Here is a 21,196-nt window from a genome sequence, read left to right on the forward strand (position 1 = left end):
ATATATTCTGCTCATATGATATCAGTCCAGCTATTATGGGATTGTATATACAACAGATGTTGAAAACAGTCTCAAGCGCACAGACCTTATTGCTATAATTGTTATCCCATTGCTATATTGCTATTTAGCACACTGGATATTTTGAGATACTGTATTTATTGAATAGAGGGATCAGATTGATGCTGTGGACTCCAATTCCACTTGGCAGGCAGAATAATGAATTTTTTAAAAAATAGTATTCCTTGAACGGATGTCTACTTCAGACAGCTATATTGTACAGCTCATCGGAATGGGAAAACTAAACAAGCACTGTACTAATTTTATCATAGCAAATTATATCAGCAGCATAATTAAATGTGGTAATTCAAAATAAAATTGTCTGACAATTCACTTATAAGTAAAGCAGCTCATTTCTCTATGCCATCAACACAAGGAAGATGCTTGAGGGATAGTGCCAACTCTGGCTGATTAAGTGTGGCATTTTGAAAACGTTGTTAGTAAAGAGAGATTCCCCAGTCACCACCTTCTGCTGCCTTGGCCAGTTTAGATGAACTTTCTTGTCAAGGATATGCAATTCAATTAACAGACACGACAGGGTACTCATCCATAATTATTTTTGATAAGTTCAACAGGATTTGCTAGTATGTTTTTCAAACAGAATACTGGTAAATACGGAGTTTTCAGGACAAGTGAGATGATAATCATTTATCTGACACAAGGGGACTTTAATATCACACACGTCTGTTAAAAGATTGCAGCAAAGACAGAAATGGGGGACAGAATGAAGTTCAACTGATGAAAACAATAAGAATTTCAAATCAAGATTGCTTTTACTTTTGTGTTCAGGATCTGATAGAATTTTCCAGACAGTAACAAAAAACGAGAGTCCTCACTGACCGTCTATTGCTTAACACTGCATGTTGAAACTAGTCCGAGAACATGAGTCAAGTTGTGCTCTTCTTCTGAAGAGAGAAGGGCTCTACTTTGACCTAACATAAAAGCTGAGTAAAAGCACGTTCCACAAGTTCAAAGCATTCATATTTGAATGAACTTAAGCTTTAAAATAACAAACCAGATGTAATGGACAGGTGCTATAAAATGGCCTCACAGATACCACCAGAAAGGCTAATGAGTCCTCTAATACCTCTGTTCTGAATAAGGAAGGCATTTCCAAAAGCTGCTCAGCTTACAACACTGCTTAAGTAGAAAGGTGCAGAACATTAAGGGAAGGTAGGGAAGACAGGAAATATGACTAATGCTTTTATTCTCATACTAAGTATGATTTATAGCAGTGATGCATCACAGAATCCTCCAGATCCCACCAGCCAATACAGTTAAAAAGCTGAAACTCTATCCTATTAAAATAATGGCACACTGAGGAATGGATACCTTAGAAGATTATGGCAGTTTGCATGGCAATAAGCTCAGCAGGAGATCCAGTCTGTGTATTTTCATCTGAAAATTTCTGCTTTGTAAACAATGCAACTTTTTATGGAAAACATCTGTCTTTATAAACTTTCATTTGGATAATTTCTCAGGTCTAAAAAGATCAAAAGCATGGTGGAAATGTCCCAAGCCAGGTGTGTCTTACAAAGTGTGTCTTGATGGCAACTGAAACTTATGCACATGGGTTTGGGAGAGGGGGGTTTCTTGGTTTTGTTTTTTTTTTTCTTTTCCTTTCTTTTCTTTTCTTGGTCCTTTATGATGGAGTTCCTGCTTTGTGCTCAAAGTTGTTATAGTCTGATTGATGGGTTTACAGCAACCGTTAAATTAATTGGTAACTCAATTTCTGTTACATTTTCCTTCACGGAATTTTTTTTATAAATTATTCCTTTCACATTTCTTCCCCAACACTTTTCTTTCTCTCCTGTCTTCCTTCCCCTCCTTCAACCTGCCTCTTAAGAGGAGGAATAAGGAAAAAACGGGAAAAATAACACAGAAGGAAGAAGAGGGAATATCCTTACAATTCTGCTGAACAATACCATTCAGCACCTTTGAAAGTCAGTATGATCTTGTTATAAAATGGTTTGACATCCAAATTATTAAAGCAGGTTTACTTTCCATCAAAGTAAAATCAAAATTGCAAGTGGCAAATCTATCCTACTGTTTAAAAAATGAAACCAACAAAAGCAATTACAGCTTTGACTTGCAGATTCAATAAGCTTTTTGATTCCTTTTCTCCTGTCTTACTGATCTATGCTAATCTTTATTTTAAAGGTAGAGGTTCTACTCAAAAGTCCACTCTTTCTATAGACGTAGAAGCACTGCTAGCTAAGCTTTGAATTATCAGATGGATTATAGTTTGCAAAAGTCTTTGTACTGCAGCAATGCAATATTTGTGATTCATGGTTCTCTTCAAGGATGCCTCTTTCTAGGCATTATCACTTTCTTCATAAAAATGTTTTGTAGTTCTTAGAAAAAAATACACAGAGGTAGGCAATTGAAACAAAGGATGTGCTGGTCTTTTCACAAAAGGTGCAGCGCCCTGAGACCAGCAGCTTTTGACTGCCTGGAAGGAGCTAAATGCAAATTTAGCCTGTAGGAAAGGTGAAGCACAAAACACGCATCTTCTTTGTTACTGGATTTTGTAGTATTTTAGTTCTAAAGGCAGTCAGCATCGGTATTCAGAGAACATAATTGAGACTTTCTCTTCCAAAGAGGGCAGTTGTTTCCACATATCCCTCTATCTTCAAGACTTAAAGCCCCAAAATGTTTCTATATACTAAACAGCTTTCAGTCTTATGGCATTCCTGTCATTCTCCCACAAGTGCATATGCATGTGAGTGCACACGCTCACTCTATTCTCCATTTGGTCTGATGGGCTACAAAGGGCGCAGACTGGATAAGTGCCCATCTGTGGGGATATGATTATTATATTTGAACAACTCTACTCTGGAGTGTATTTGATACGTATTTATTACAGCCCTAAAGAAGAGAGAAACCTAAATGTGCCAGACGAAAAGAGCTGCAGAAAGAATATTGAAATGACTAAGCCAAAAGATAGTGAAACCCTGACAATGCATCAGGAGACACCATATTTTTATGAAGTGCAAGGAACCTCAGACTGCAGCAAAAAATAATTTTGTATCACTGTAGAAATAAAGTTTGCTTAATTGAACTATGTGCCATGAAATGTGCCATGTGCACTGAAATGTGCCATGGTGAAAAAATAAGTGCCATATAAAAATTTCCAGGAGTATATATGGAGTAGGTATGTTACAGATCATAATTCTTGTTGAAAACTAAACAATCAGCATATGTCATAACTTGCATACCACATTTACTGAAAACAAATCAAAGCTACTTCACCTGTATGGTATTGCATATCATAGGATAGGAATGAAATCAGTGATAACACAATGTCTTTACAGAAGTGGAAATTATATATAGGCATTGCACACAAAGTAGGCTTGTATAAACACATAAAGTTTGCGGTACTTAACGCAATTCAAGCATATATGCAATTTTGTTTGGCTGTGCAGATATGGCACATTTAGGTATACTCAAAATATGCTGTTGGTAAGAATTGTGATTTAATAACACAGAATCTGTATAATTGTATGTATTATTGTATACATACAATCATATTTTTGTATGTATTCCCTCTCATTAGAACAAAAGTTTAAAACAGGTTAAGTGTATCCAAGAATAAATTGAAAATGTGTTACTTTCCACTGGTTGTCCCCTGGAACTGAGATGTATTTAAGGCAATTTTATTCAGAAGTTCCAATTTCAGGCAGACTTAGGTAAATTCTGCAATCATGCCTTTTGTTAAGCATATTGTAAATAAAGAATAAATTGTATGGAAAAGCCACAAAGTATTCTTTAGGCAAAGAAATCAAACATTTGCACCTAAGAGAAAAAAAAAGTGCAGCAATAGTTACTACGCCATTGCATCTAGTTCTAGTTTTTTGCCTTTCTCTGCTTTATGTTTTTATGAACAAAATACTTTTCACTAACTTGTTTACTTTGTGGTGTTGTCTTTTACAGTAACAGAATCATAATGAGAGTTAAGTGCCGGCTTAGGCTTCACTTTTGATATTAATGATTCTGTTTATGAGCAAGAAGAATCGTTTAGATGACTAACATAACATTTACACTCATTTTAATGCCAGTTTTGTATACATGATATTATTCACTGTAACAGCACTTTCGAAGGCTGACATTTTACACTTTACAAGAGCAAAGACTTGTTTTTTTCATGGTTTATTTTCTTTTTTGAAAGTTCTGAGTTTTCTCTCAGTTGCTCATTACAGTAATCTAGAAGCTACGGTTGGAAAGGACGGAACTACATGGGTCCTGGAAAAAACACCACCAATCTGGAAGAGAATTGTCATTTATGATTAGTGTGAAACTGGCAATGGATAGGAAGAGTATCAAGTGTGAACCAACTTGTAGCAGTGCAGTCCCCTGTAGCAAAATGCAAGGGGTCACACAACGGATTCAGTCATGCAACAGGTATCTTGGAGATGCTGCAATCCTCTCTCAGGCTATCAAAGTCCATGATACGAACTTCTTTAAAAAGAACATTTAAGTTCCATTATGCTTTTTCCACCATAAAACCTATCATTTGTGCTTACAATCATTCAGACAGAAGATATTATGCATTCTGTGTTGGTATCACTGCCAAAGACATGGTGGTATGTTTACCCATTAAAAAAAAACAGTGTGTAATAGCGAGTTCTGCTTCAAGTTGTGTAAATCACCCAAACTGTGATACAGGATTCTTCATACATTCACCTCATACTGAGAGAGGATGAAAAATTAAGGAATATCAAAACCCATGTGAAAGAACATTCAGCTTTAACGGAAGAGATGAAATGGAAATTTATAATTCAAAAGGATAAAATATTATATTACATATTATATGAATTGATACTCAGTTTGTGAAAAACGTTTGAAAATCACAAAGCGAGTAGCTCAAATCCACAATCAATAAATTGGCAACAATAAATTTTTCATCTAAAACTTTAGCGGGCACTACTTTGACATGCTGGTGCCTTTTGGTTTTCATTTGTATCTTACTGAGAGGAATCTGACCTGACATAAGAAATCAGTATAGAAATGGCATAAACATATGGTAAAATATTTTTTTTCCTTTCTCTGTTGTTTTTCATATTCTAAATTAGACCAATGAATATTATCACACTGAATATTCCAAAACGATCACCTCACTTCTTCCTGATGTAATTCAATGGAGTTTTATTAGATGGATGCTTCAGAGACTGGTAAATAAGAAGTGTTCTAACACCTGCTCCAGGCTTTTGAGAAGCAATTGAGCCAAAACAAAAATCAGGCAATTTGCTCCAAGCCTGAGTTTCTCTGCACTGAAAAATAAGCCCAAAGTTCCCATCAGAGAATTTCAAATCTTAGAGCTGAGAGAGCATCCTTCTCTAAGGAGCTCTTGAATTATAATTAACATGCAGAAAGGTAATTACAATGTGTTAGAAACATTTCTTCCAGAAAGCATTTTAATATAACCAGGCAGCCTCAGAAACATATATAAGCATAACCTCTACGGACTGTAATTCAAACACCAAATTTGTTCCACTGGTTAACCACAACAGAAAGAAATGAATCCATCAGATCCTTCTCAGACTAGCGTTCCTCTTAAATTATACACATATTTAGGAAGACATAAAAAGTTAACTGAAAAAATCTATAGTGCACAGAACTAAGCAGTGGCAAATAGCTAATGAACAAGGTCAAGTTTTTAATTTACTAGATTTTAAACACACCCAGCTAAGATAATTCTAATTCTGAAATCCAGAACACGACTATCTCTTACAAAGAATAATAAAGTTGCCTCTACTACTAGCACCATGGGAAATGGGTGGGAGACAGTAAACCCTAAGGGCTAAAAAAAAAAAAAAAATAAAAATAGCAAGCCTGGTTCATAACTCATATTTCCAATATTTTTATGTTTTTATTTATAGGTATTACAGTAGATAGGTTTTGAAAGCCATAGTTAGTAACTAGGGCTCCACTATGTCACTATGAGATAGTATGAAATACAGATCTGTCCCAAATATCATCTATTACTTCCAATGCTAGCAGGGCAGAAGGCAAGAAGACCTGTTTATTGATTTATTGATTCTACAGGAAAAATCTAGGTTATTACCAGAAGCGCAGCAGAAGTCAGACAGTGATACATTTTCCTAATTGTCTCTGCTTGGAACACCAACTGAAGCAGTTGCTCTTGAGGTCCCAGGGCAGTTTTATTGATGTATAGGCTGAAGCGAATGAACGAACATCCCAGGTGGATATTCACTGAAGACAGCCACAGCTGACTGTCAGGAGTACCAGGAAACAGGCAGATAGAATAGGGCAGAGTACAGAAGATTGAGAATACAAAATGATGCAAGATTACTTTCAAAAACCTGCAATTAACTCAGTGGTTACCCCACAAATGGGATATTTAAGGTCACAGTAATGATCTGGAAAAGAACACAGAGATGGATCAGTAAATTAGTTTGAGCAAATGCTCCCTCTCCCTCCTACCTGCTGAGCAAAACGGTGCTGGCATGGCACGGGAATGCCAAGGGCAGGAGGGGTAAAGCACAAAGTCTTATGGTGACAAGGGGCAGTTGGAGCTATAGCTCTACTACACTCAGTCTTCACTGTTCATGTACTCTTGCCCACAAACAAAATAGTAATTGATTCAGCACTGAGTCACGTTAATAGAATGAAAGTGCAGAATTCTGCCTTACTCCTGCCATATCGATAATATACTCTACTAACAAAAAAATTTGACTTTCACAGCTAGAGCTATATAATTTTATAGTTACATGAAAAATCATTCGTAAATATTCCAGTTGGCTTAATGTTATAACAGTACAGGTACAGAAACATATTGGCCAGCCGCTGTTTTTACTTAGTAACATGTATTACAGTAGACTTTACAAATAATTTCGTACTGAAATCATACCTAAATATTTTAAGTTTTGTCCTTTTATTTGCCTAAAATAGTTTATTACTGAAATTCTTACCAGAAACTTATATGCAAGATAAGAAAAGTCTTTGAAACATGCTAAATTTCTGTGCTCTCAATGGACAGCAAAAGCAAACGGTAAAATTGAAGTATTGATTTCCCTCCTGCCCCTCTAGGGAATGTTTGATCTTAAAATCTATAGATTGAATAGGTATATACTACCTAGTATCTGGCAAATAACCAACACACCAAAGCCATTCCTTCTCATTATGTCTACATAAGACATACTCAATGTTCAACAATTCCGTTTAATCTGTAATACCATGTAATTCAGAGTTAATGTACCTAGTACGCAAAATTGCCCAAGCATGCACTGCAAACCTCAGGTGTCCTCTCTGAATAAACAACTTAAGAGCATTATGAAATATGAATCTCTGTGTGCAGAATCTTTGCTATATTCCATTTCACAAACAGGGTGGTACAAAATCCAGTGACATCAGGGAACGCCTACTCTGCTCCGGATTGGGAGCCCCATATACAACCACGGGTGGCATACAGAATACACAGTAACTATTAAAATGTAACTCTCTATTTGACCCTTTTCAGCTTATTCATACAGGCAAATGAAAGCAGTAAAAGATACAAAATCAAAACAATATGTTTGATTACTGTAATTTATATTTCTAGACAAAGACTTTCTAATTTTTCTGTCAACTGAAATTTTTGTTGTGTGCAAGATCCGACACTGCACAGAACTCAACTCTTGCCTTTGGATTATAGTTTACATCACCTAGAAGCTTCCAATCTTGTTTTAAGATGCACTATTTGTTATTATTACTTTGTGCCATGCGATACTAACCTGAAAAGTTAGGTGTTTGCTTTCCTATGTATACACACATTTTACAAAAAAGGCATTTTGAAACAGGCAATAAACTGGAAACTGGCTTTCCAATCAGGTGTCTTTCAACATTTGAAAAGCTTCACTGGCAGGTAGCTTCACATAGAAAAACTGATCTCAAAGAATAAATGATGCTATACATCAGAAATAGATTAAGTGCATGCCTGAAAACCTTGCATATTAATGTCCCACTTAAAAAGATGCAAGCACTCCTTTCTAATAAACACCTATACTGATTTCTGCAGAAATTACTTCAAAATAAATGTTAGTCACTGCCATGTGTCTCTTGCCAGAGAATATATTTATGCTTTGTCACAGTGTAACCCACGCAACTGACTTAAAAAGGCACAAAAAGTAATCTCAAATCAACATAGATTTACAGTAATTATAACTATAGACATGCACTTCAAACTCTTAGTGAAAATAATACATACAATTCACTGTAATCAAGCTTGTAAGTATACAACTACATACTTTTTAAAAATAGGCAACAAGTCAGGAAGAGATTCAGTCATATCTTACAACAGGCTGGATATATTGTACAGGTTTTTCCTTGCATTTGTTTTCCTTCTTAATGTAAAACAGCAGAACCTAGCATATATCTACTGTCTTTAATTAAGAAATCACAATATTTTTTTAACAGCTCTGAGAAGAAAACAGTTTTACAGTGTGTACCCCACAGACAATAATATTGTGGGGAAGGGGCTTCAGGATACTGTGCTTGCACTGGATGCAAAATATTTAATCTTTAGATACAAACATAATACATGGCAGATGTTTAGGCTGGGATTCAAACCATTATTGAGTTTTTAGCTTTTACCTCCTGTATATCCTGGCTTTTTGGCATAGATTTCAGCCACATCTGAACCAAAAATACAGAAAAAGGGGCGTTAAAAACAAAGAACTCCAGTACAAATCACATTTTGCTTCTCCCTACAGTTTCCCTTCTCCGTTTCCTAGAAACTAAAAAGCATGTAAAGTCCTAGCTGCAGTGAACCATAAATCCCTGTAAAAGGAATACAGAATTCAGTCCAAAATGATGACACATTCATAGCTTTACACATTACAGCTGTTAGTATTTGGGTAGGGCAGGGGGAGCAAAATCAAGCAGCAATTCTATCTTAAGACAAAGTGTTAATGTAACATTAAGCAGTTGTGGAAAGCAGGTGAAAAAAGTACAACTGTTATTTACTTATTATTATTACACATATTACAGTAATAACTAATTGAATAGTTACACTTTAAGATGGATTTTACATGGAAACCATAATGTTAGGCAGGAAAAAAAATCTGATGTTTATAAAGAAAACAGAATATGCATATATGGTTAAACGGAGTAAAGTACTGTATTATATTTGATAAACTTAGTTTTCTTTAAGCTCTATACAAAGGAAATAGATTTCACATACCTTTGAAATGTTACTTGATCGACTTGTGGAACGCCCTGGGGATTTGTCATTCTGGAAAACAAAATTAAAAGATGAAGAAAGTTATGTAATTCGAATTCTACCTAAGAAGTTGTACTCTTTTTGTGACTGTGAGTGCACAGAGTTTCTCTTCCTCTATTTCTCTTCAGTTTGGCTGCTGACTGTACGATGGAAGACAGATCAACAAATAAATCTTTACAATATTCATGCGAATTACATCAGTAAAAGTTGAAAAAAGTTCTGTAAGAAATTAACATTAGCACTTAATTACTGTTAATTTATTTTGTTTTTTATAAAATAACATGTTGAGTGAAAGATCAATGTATCATCGCGGCTTCTCATGAAAACTGGTACTGCCGTATGAACAGGAATGTTTCATGACAAATAAAATCCACCCAGTTACACTGGACACATCCCTGCTCGAAAAGTTGAATTCATCCTTTCAGGAAGATTAAACCAGCACTATATGACTTCCTGGCCAGACGTGTTCTGAGAACAACAAATAGTAATCAGTCACAGATACACTTCAATTTAACATCGACCCCTCCATCCCCTCTCACCCACATACATACACAGACAAACCAACACCATAGGTTGCGATCCATTAATAAAGTATATGTTGAATAGCTACATTTCTAAAGCACAATTTTTTTTTTTTTATTTTATTTTTTTTTTGTGCTGGCAATTCAAAGGGGGAAGTGAAACAGTGGTTCAATAATTTGTTCAGTATTTACACTTCCCTAGCAATAGATTCAGCTTCATTTACACTGAAAAGGTAAATGATATTTCAGAAACAGTGTTCATGCCTTTGGTAAATGCACATACCTTAGGGAGGTCATAGAAATGTTTTTCTCAGCACTGAGAATGGGGGTTCAAACACTAAGATGAAATATTCATATAAACAAGACTGATTTTTACCTTGAAGGGGTTGACCTAGATACCATTTGTGCAGGATTGTTAAATTACTTACTCAGGGTGGGGGGCAGGGGGAAACAGGGGGACAAAACCCAAAGTAGACTTTTCACCTGTGCAGCTTAATTTGCAATGCATGTATCACTGTGGCAGGCAGACAGATACGTTAATAATTTCATGCACACATGTCCATAAAAGGCTTTCAACTTGACTATGATCCATCTCTCCTCATCCTTCATTAAAGAAGTACAGAAAAATACTGAGGCTGCCCGTTAAAAAAAGGCTAAATTTCCTACTCCATTAATGGACATGTCTAGGCTAGAAATTAGTATTTCCCCAATAATTCGTAGCACAGAAAAATTTTGTTATGGCAAAAATGACAAAAAGAACCCCAAGGTTCTTAGGCAATTTGTCAGCAAACATTTAGGAAAAAACACTGCACCATTTTTGTATCAAAACAGCTGCTTTGATCTCAATCCCAGTAAGCACATCCAAATGAAAACCACAGTTACATATTAATTTATTAGTTTCTACAGAAAGTTTCAAACCTACCTGTTGTTTCATAAACCTACTGTATTTCTCTTCCTTCAGACTGTAGGTAGCTTATGTTTTTGTTCCACCCCTCAGCACCATCAATCTTTTGTGCTGCAAATACTAATATACTGCACTATCTCTGTTTTTACTTCGTCTTCACTAGCATTAAGTAGAATGTACTCCTGCTCTCAAAAAACCAGCATCACTGAACTCCCTGACCATACATCATTCTCCATTTTATTCTACCATACCGGCTAATTCTCAAGACTTAACCACCTTCAGGTTGGTGTGTCAGAGTTTCTTTTTTTTTTTTAAAAAAAAAAAAAAAAAAAAAAATGTTCAAGTTATGCACTCATTTATTACATCATGTCCTTGAGGTTGGCCCTGCTTTGAACAGGGAAATGAACCACATGACTCCTTCTGACCTAAAGTATTCTACGATTCAAATATTACTTCTGTGATATATTATCCACTGTAGTTTTGGTAATAAATTAATAATTGCTTATACTTTCTAGACAACAATAAATATATACAGTTTTGAATGTCTTCATTTATATCCCTTGAAAATATACTTTGGATATTCTGGGTCAACGTTCAGAGAAGCTCTCCTTTGACATCAAAATAACAGAAGTTATGGAACCATGAAATTAATTCCCCTTTGTGGTTAAAAATTATGAAAAAGGATCATAACCGAGAAACTCCCTGCTAAAAGCATGCAACCTTTATCCTCCATCACTTGGACTAAATAAATATTTTGTATTTTCTGACAGTGCAGTGAACTCTGGAACTCTAACTTCCTTTCTTTTAATAATCTGTCATCCAAGATTCATTTTCAAAATCTGTTTCCTGACTACAGCTCTCTAGGCTTTTTACATGATCTATTCTTTACTATGGCACATATCTCCTACTCTTTAGTTACAACGAGCTCCTGACCCTCAAACTGAAAACTCCTAGCATCCACACTCTGCAAAGTACTAGCTCATACACTGAATGGTCTATGTTGAGATAAAGAGTGCAGGGTCTACAGCTTTTGGATAAATAAGTAAATAAATAAATAAATTTAATCATAATTTCCAAGTTCAGGTATTTCATGGTAATTTATCCTGAAGAGCATATAAATAAAACACAAAATGTTGCACTAAATAACCATACATAAATCGAAGACAGAATTCTTCATTCAAGTTCACATTGAACTCGCATGACTGTTCATACAAAGAAAGAAGAGAATAGAAAAGTTATGGCAAAATCTCTTTTGAAATGTGTCCTTAAAAATGTCTGCCTGCTTGTATTTTAATGGTTTTTCTACTTTACAAAGTAATCACATTGTTAAGAATAATTGATTCCTTTTCTAACTGTAAGTGAAGAGGAACTATCCTTATTGAAGAACGTTTTTCCGACAAGCTTGCTAATCACTAATAAAAATATTTCTTTCCCACACATTCAATATTAATTTACATTTGAAGGGCTATATCCAAAGAAATATATGTTCAAACATCCATCCATATTTTTGTGCATCAGGAAAATGTCTTCTCATGTCCTTCCAACCAGATTATTTCAAAGAAAGTAGCATTTGCCTTTTAGAATTAACACACCTCAGCAGGAATTATTTAACGTATATAACTAGGGCTCTTGATTTCCCTGACTGAGTTTTCTAAATTTACACATACAGAGGTCTGGCCCTTGAGCAAAGTAAAACCAAAATATTCAGAGAGATCTCTTGCTAAGATTCTCAAACTGTCTTTTTCTCCAGTCAACAAAACAGCAAAACACTTCCTTCCGAGACTCCTCCTGGCCATGACAGGTACAAGATTTTCAGGTTGTATGTTGTATTATGCAGTCCAAAAAACCCACACTAGAATGCCTCTCCTTATTTCCAGACATCTTGTACCACCAGTATCTCATCTCTTCGGTCTTGTGTAACATCCTGCAAACACTCATCAGGTATCTCTTCAAAACTGTAACAGCACAGAAACAAGTTCCTCTAACTATTCCACTGGAATATAGAGAGAAATCAGTCTGTGTTTGCAAATTTCCTAAGAACTGAGTTTTACAAAGATCATTTACGAAGATCAAGGGTATCATTGAAAATGGTATTCAAGCTTGAATATAAATTCTGGGAGGAAGACAAAAGAGAAATAATGCCATGAAATTTCAGATTATGACACATTCATGAAACTGCTTTGGGAGGAATGTTATATGCACCTGTCCCCACCACATCATACCAAGAAACCAACTCTGGTTGTAACAAGGAATTCAAAGAATTAAAAATAAAATAATAGCTAAATCTCTCTTTTTGTGTCAGTACACCACCTCCTAAAAATCTCATTCCAGCACAAGACTGGGTTCTTGAACTGATTTATTTTGCAGTGACCAGCTAAAATTTAAGCCCATTAAACTTTCTGATGCTTAAAGATACAGTTTTTCCCAGCTTGCAAATGTGACTTACATTGCTAACAAACACTATTTTTATTAAAGCAAGAGAATAAACAGGCTAGTAATAACAAATTCCTAAAATACTGCTGTAAACAGTTCAGGCTCTTAATCTGAAGGGAAGTGGTAGATTACCTGGTTGCTTTCTGACTCGCACCAAATTTTCATATGCACAGTTAATGATTTTAAGTCTTGCTGGGTTGCAAAGCACATTTTAAACTAAGCAAGCCGTTTGTCTGGTTTCTTTCCTTCAGCTGTCCCTTGCTCTGCGCTGGCTCTCAGCATCACTCGGACTGACCCAGGCAGCTTGCTAACAGATTGCACTTCATCTCTCTGAAGAGAGCACAACAGCATCAAGAACTAATCACAGTATCTCAACTCACAAGAGAATCTTAAGTAACAACTTCTGTCACACACATACACCCAACTCACCCCCCAAAAAAAGCCTTTGCACAAAATATTTTGCCTTTGTTTTCTTTTCTGTGGGCTCTAACCTTTGCATCCCAGTGGTGCAATGTACTGCTTCACACATCTGCACACAGTCCTCAGGCTTAGAGTTCTGTACATAATTGTGCCACAGATTTCTTCTAGAAGTCATATCACAACATATCACAAAAATAAATGTCTCCTAAATGTAAGCACAACAAACATGTGCTTTTGCCTGCCTAAAGTCCCTTTCTACCCAGTACCCCCTCACTGCATCTGCACAGGAGCCTCCTTTCAGCACCTTTTCACTTCTGGAATTTTGAATAGGAGCAGAAACTGCTTTCACTTTATGGCCTGAGCTATCAGATATGTAGATGATCTCAACTAGCAATGTCAGTCACTGGAAATCTAAAGAGCAGGAATTAACACTATTAAAATTGATGTGCGGACTCCATATACTTATTTCAATACCTTAACATGAAAATGAAAAGACGAAACCACAAAACAGGCAACATTTGGTTTAACTGATAAACAAAAACTCCAATGCCCATAATTAACTACGACATAAACACACAGTGTAATTACTGGGCATCATGCATAATTTTACTGTGGAACCTAGGATGTTTTCAATACCAAAGAACAGCTGGGTTCATTTTCAATACCAAAGAACAGCTGGGTTCAAAGCACCAACTTACAGAAGAAAAGTCCGCTGGGAATATTCAAGATTGTGATGCAGATGCAACCCTTAATTAAAATAATAATATAAAAAATAATAGCTATCAATAAAAACTAAATATCAAGAAAATACATATAGTATAACATATATTGTTTATATTATTCATATATATCACATCTATCTGAATATATAAATAAAACATCTAAATTGATATAACATCTATCTATGAATGTATTTATATGTATAGATATGTAACTGTATTCACTCTTTTCCTACTTATCTGCTACTGGGCACGGCCAGAGGCAGGATAACACCGTCTCCCCACAGTGTGGCTATTGCTACATCATTCAAGAACTATTTCACAGTTTCTCGTGTTGGGGTCTAAATTATTAAAACAAATACAAGTATATACGTATTTATTTATGACTATTTATACCAAGAAGATAATGACAATGTTCCTACTGACAGAGCATACAACCCCCCTCTTGGCCAGTTCAGACTTGGACAGCCTTTCCTCTACAGGAAGGAGAGGCAGGGGCAAATCGGTTGCTGGTGATAGCATCCTAACAACTTTCAGAGTAACTTGCAATTTCTAAACAGCTTTGATGTGGGGAATTTGAGTCCTGAAAGGAACTCAAAGCAGATTTTAGCCCTAAACTAATACTGAGAAAGCAGTGCATCATGAATTGACAGTCATTTCTCATTATTCATGAAATTATTTTCTGTGCTGTTACCTATTTTAGCTAATTTTTTCATACTTTCAAATATTCAACAGTTAGCCATATAACTCCTCTTATAAATGAATCATACCACTAAATCACCAAACATAAAATTATCGGTAGTTAAATCTGTATTTGAAAATGTTAGAAAATTTATCTCCCTTCTTTGTAAACAAATAACCTGCCATTCTAATAAACTTTAACTTCACTAAGAAGTTCAACATTCATGTCAAATCACCTACAAAGTCACTAGGCAGAAAGCCTGTGGAGAAGGTCAACCTAAAAAGACTGAAGGTCTATACTGTAAATCACAGCTGTACAAAACCAGCTGATTATCCCAAACAAAGCTTCTGAGGATGCTGAAGCATTTCAGACATGCCATTCTGACTGTCATCTGTGGAAACAGACTATATAATCCAGTGTGACATAAAGAAGTTAGTTTTATTACCCTAGAAGTTGCATGTTTTCCATATTTGTATGTGGGTAGAAGAGCACATAGCAATGATCAAGGAACCTCCCTATTAGTGGGCTGTTGGGTAACCTTACATAAGACTAATGCACAGATGCTTTACTTGTCATATGTCCTGTTATTTATTTTGCAACTAAGGTATCTTTGTGGCCAGATTTGCGGCACATAAGACAATAAAAATTGCACATTGGTACTTTCAGGTTTGGAGATAAAAATTTCAGGAAGTTATTGTCGTCTTCTCCATTTTTTCCTCTGAACAGAAATCTACAATGCCACCAACTGCATGGCACAGACATATAGCTGTGTTACAGCTGCTTCTTGCACTGGTATCTCTAGTGGGCTAGGTTCCTTTCCTCTCATATCGTATACTACCTTACTCCACATCAGTCTCACTGGAATCAGTGTAGCGGCTTTTTTTTAGTGTAAGCTGCTAATAAGCATGATAAACATATCACAATCTGATCCACCATCCTTTTGAGTTGAAAATGCTAATTACGATTTAATGAGTCTCAGAGCAATTTCCATCACAGGCCAAGACGAGTCACTAGCATGCTTGCTGTTACAATGTAAGGGTTTCACAGTGATGCTTCTACCTGCAATTACATGGACAACTTCCATGTTACAACATTTGGTTACTTTCTCTGTATTGCACAGATGTACAAGGTCAAAACTGTTTTAAAAACAGGAATAAATACACCATTACATTTAAAAAAAAATCCAGCATTGAATCAACCTTGAAGCACAGCACAGGCGTGCACAGAATACAGTCAGAAAACAGCACATACTAAACACACCTGACATAAGTGCAATTCCTTTAATAGTTCACATACAGAGCCAGATTTTACTTTGTTGTACCATACTTAGCAAAAGTGAAAAGTTCCTAGAAATCCTTGCCAAAATGACAAAAGAAATAATCATGAAGTTGGAAATAAGTTCAACACAAATCAGTAAACAATGTGTGTCACATAGCTGCCCTTGACTGATCATGAGGTAAGAAGCTAGCCAGAAGCTTTTATTGGAAAATTATTTCTGGTAGTGCCTAATACTAATGAGAATGAGGTTAAAGGCACAAAACTGAAAATAACAAAGGCCGGGAATTAAGAAGATCAACATAAAAGGGTGAGCAAGAGTCTTACAACAAAGAAACCATACACAGCAGTCGAAGGGTCTTGCTCATTAGTACCTCCTGCTTTCTAGGAGCAAAGTGAACTTGCTCCTACTGCAATTAAGATAACCAGGAACTGAGGGCTGGAAGCGGCTCTAATTTCCTTCTGCACCTGCAGACCAAGAGGAGCCATTTGATTCAGTTCAGAGGCTGAGGGAGATCACGTCCTTTCCCTCAGTGAATGCAAAAAAAGAACCTGAACAAATCTTAAAACTGATCTAAGAACCGTCTTCCACGTTTTTTTGATGCAGATTACATACTTCTTCATCCAAGTCAATAAAAGGCGGCGTAACAATCAAGCCCTAGCCCCACAGGACTCAAGGTTTGAGCATTTGAACAAGTTACCACAGGGGAAGTTTCCAATGTATGCTATTTTATGAAGTTCCAGCATATAAAAAATACCACGAATTGCTTACATATCCTTCAGTAACAGGACATTCTTCAGAAAGTATATTTGAAGCAGACAAGATGCTATAACACCCTGACTTCAAACATGATATGTTTCTATGTCCAAAGCATCAAATTATTAGAACACCAAAGAGAATTGAGGGGATTTGTTGAAACAAATGTGAATAAGAAGTACCAGTATTTTGCATTGTTCGATACAATGCACCACATTTTTCATAAATCTCTCCACTTACCTCTACTAGGAGGTGAAAGGTATATGTTGCTCAGGATAGGCTTGGGCAATAAGCAATACACTGTTGTGTGGCAGTAGCCTGGTGCCAGTGGATTTTTCTGCCTCCTCCGATCTAGGGCAACACAGTGAATTGCACCCACTGGCAGAAAGGTTCATGGTGCTGCTCTTTTCAAAAAGAAATCAGTGTTCTATCACCCAGCTCATTTCCAAATGACACTATCCATCAGAAACTATGGACACCAATACCCTAACCAGTCTGTAGGTTAACATACTCTAACAAAACATAATTTCACACGACCATTTTTATTTTTTTAAGTAGATGTGAAATTTCCATACACTCCTAGTTTCACCCACTGAATTCATCAGCTGACTGACAATGTTAGGATTTTTTTTTTTTTCAAACTAACCACGTTTCATTTACCCTTTTGCTTACTTTAACCTTAAAAAAATCACAAGCATTTAATCCAAGGTTTTTCTCTATGAGTAGGTAGTCTAAATTACTCTCAGTATGCAAAAATACACATCTAAAATAGTATCTGTCCTTGTCGGCTCAGGAACTGGTTGGTGAACATCAAGCATCAAGCATAACACTGCATGAAAAATTACTGTAAGTAGCTGCCTGTGCTCTTCAGCTTATACCTGGGGTGGTGGTGGTGTCAGGGAGAACAAGAAAAAAGGCTGCCAAAAAGATATTTCATAGTAGTACTTTTCCAACAAGATACAAGTGATTCCTGTCTTTATCCAAAGCTGACCAAGTAGTTAAAAATTAAAAGATGTGAAGATAGATATTGGGCAAGTGAAACTTGTGATTACCTTCTTATTAAAAAGTCACAGGGAAAAAGCAGAGGAAGACTACAATTTAAAAATCAACAAGCTGCTAGTCTGTACTCTAATGACACACCTTGGTATGATCAAGACGGAAGGAATACTATTCCCAAATGGAGTCAAATGAAAAAATGCGACGAGGGATAATATTAATTACAACTGCAGAAAAGATTACAAAAATAAATAAATGAAAACAGGAAAAGGCAAATACAAAGGAAAAGAGATGGAATGAAACTAAACACGGGAAAACGTTTTCCCTGTTGTGTCAAAATATGGAACCACATAAAAAGTAAATTATTCCCTATGCATACAGGCATTTAAAAGAGCTAGTTCTTTAGAGTCAAAAGATTAAACCACAGGGAGGGAGAGTAATTGCATGAATTCATTACTGTTAGTTTTTTACCAGAGAACTGTGCACATATTGACACTCAATACAAGGCTCTAACTTCTCTGACACATAGTGTCTATAGAAGATTTACTGGTCACATTTGGAAACAAATCTTGGCCTACAAACATCTTACTAATGTTTTTGTTTTCCACTGCTATTTGCCAAGATAATTCTCTTCAGCAAAAATACAGAGCTGTTTATTATTATTGTATCAATGTCTAACTACAGCCTGTTTAATTTCTACCATCTCACTACATTAATCAGAGCACTTTAGTTATAACAGGTAGCAATATAATTTGTGATAGATTTCCACATGTCAAAACCACCTTCTGCTACTTGGTTGCTAATGTCTAAATTACCTGGCAATTATAAACAACCTGCATGATTGCACTAACACTTGATTTACATTCATTTATTACGGGAGACATGCTATGGGAGATTTTGTGTTTGGGTGTTGTTGATAAAGATACCTTACCTTGGAAAATTGCAAATGTTATTTTTATACCTTTTTTTCTTGGCATTACTCAGCTATAGAAAATGAAGACAAGCACCAATTTCTATTTTTTTTTCCTATAAAATACAAATGCAACAAACAGTCTGCAGGCTTTACTTTGTCAATCTGTTTCGCTAATATATGACTTTCAGTTCAGCTTTATTTTATTACTTCTACATAGGTGTGACATATATGTCACTGTACATCTCTGTGTCAAATATGAAATAAGCCAACTATTTAATTATCGCTTATTTTCACACTGTGTTACCCTCCTTAAATGGGTTTGACACATGGAACAAGAAAGTGAAATAGAATCCTCCTCACTATGACATCAAATTATCATTTTGTTTCTCGTCTATGATAAGCAGAAACACAACACAATAAATTTCACTGCAGCATTCTTAAATCAAATGTTACTATCATTTACACGTTACTATAATTTACAGATAATGGATTTAAGCATTTCCATTATTGATCAATGAAGATTTGTTTTTTCATTCTATCATGTATTAATTCCAACTTTAGTACGCTAGCCACTATATTTATTTTTGAAAGCTGCCAGTACACCATGAAACTTTGCTTTTCTGTAAGACTCTCAGTGAGTCCGAACAGATGACTTGGTCTTCTCATCACCATCTCCAACCAATGTTAATTCAATTATCATTAGTCTGAATGCTCCTTACTTTTCTCTTATGAGTGACATCCTTTCCTCACCCTTCAGGATGTTTCCCAAACATCTGGTCTCTGCAATGATGATCTTTTGTATGAGCACTCTTGGTGGCCAGTATATGAATTTCATCAAATAGTTGTAAGAATTAATGGATAGGAATTTTTTTAAAAGAAAGCAGACACAGATAATTGTCTGTGGACTATGTAATCCAATTTTTAATTCATAGTATGATATGCATTCAGTTTTCTCTTTGTTAAGTATGATTATATGCTAATTTTTTAATTGAAAAGACAAACTAACTTGTTTCAGAACCCAGAATTCAGAGGCCACTTTGTTGTCAGCCAATTATTGTGACCTGCTGGATTCCAGTCAGTTAGTACCAGAGATGAAAGACTCTGGGTGGCCAGCTACTTGTCTAACAGCCAAATATTTATCAAAGGACAAAAGATTAATTAAATACACAAAGTCAAAGTGCCTCAATTACAATAGAACCATAAAACATTACTTGATTATGTACAGTACATTCAAATATCACCATTTTCATGTATTTTATCTGATTACAAGTTTTATGTCTTCTGTGTCGCTTTAAACCATGAACTCAAACTCCAAGTAAAAGGGAAAATGAAAGGAAATAGCATTTTTCCCAGTCCCCTGAAGGATATCCAAGAATTCAAATCTTTTAAAGTACAGGTGCCACCTTTCATTGGCCAATTTGATTCATTATTCAGTCTAAACCCATTGAACTCCAACAAGAATAGAAGCAAAACTATAAATAATTAAGTTCTTGACCATAAATCCTAAGTGGTAAGAAAAAATAATGGAAACAGAACTGGACAAAGAACAATACTGTCTGAGTATACACCTGGCTTCTGATATGCAGCAAACTTGTATCTCAAGGATCTCCATGTGCATAACAAATATGCTTGTAAGCAGAATAGTAGAGCTCACAGAAAATACTGACACTAGATAAGAGTGGGATTAAGAGAATTTCTGTTGAATCCTGGGGATTGCTACTGCTGGATGCAGCTGAAAAATCAGAAATGTTACCAGCTAAATAATTTAATTCTGTACCAGCGGGCCCAGATTCAAAGGCCCACGGCGCAGCACTATGGGCTTAGCATGTCTGAAACCCTAAAATCACGAGCTGAAAATAACAAAGGTAAGGACGTGAAGGAACTTTATGCCAGTTGAATAGGAGATGTGCATAGATTCTACAGATACATTAATCAGCATCTTTCCTACCTCTTCTGGAAATCCCAAAATTCATCTTAATGCTAGATTAACTGAGGTTAATAAATAATTAAACAGTTTTGGGCTTATCTTTTAATTTAATTATCTACCTATTAGTTTAGTCATTATGTGGTTTGTGATTTTCAACATAAATTTGAACATCGCAGCTCCTCCCTCTTTAAAAATCAAAGCAAAACATCAACTTCAGCGCTTGAATGACAAAATTCTTATAAAAAGTCTTCTCAGCCAAGCTCTGTGTGCAAGTTCGTAGAGTGATATATTTATTCACACTAAAACGTGTAGAAAATTTGGAGGAAAGACAGCTACAGCCGCTTGTATCTGCTTCAAAACTAACACAGAAGT

General features: G+C 35.7%; 1 protein-coding gene across 1 annotated transcript in view; it reads right to left on the reverse strand.

Moving 5' to 3' along the window:
- MARCHF1 (membrane associated ring-CH-type finger 1) overlaps nucleotides 1-21,196 on the reverse strand; it is a gene marked incomplete at its 5' end in the record, with an annotated part of 98,992 nt that overhangs the window by 39,540 nt on the left and 38,256 nt on the right. The window contains one exon of the mRNA XM_082315471.1: nucleotides 9,239-9,289. Within this exon, the coding sequence (XP_082171597.1) occupies nucleotides 9,239-9,289 (51 nt within the window). The remainder of the gene's footprint in view (nucleotides 1-9,238; nucleotides 9,290-21,196) is intronic.

Source organism: Platalea leucorodia, assembly GCF_965183815.1.
Source record: "Platalea leucorodia genome assembly, chromosome: 6".
Lineage (NCBI taxonomy): Eukaryota > Metazoa > Chordata > Aves > Pelecaniformes > Threskiornithidae > Platalea > Platalea leucorodia.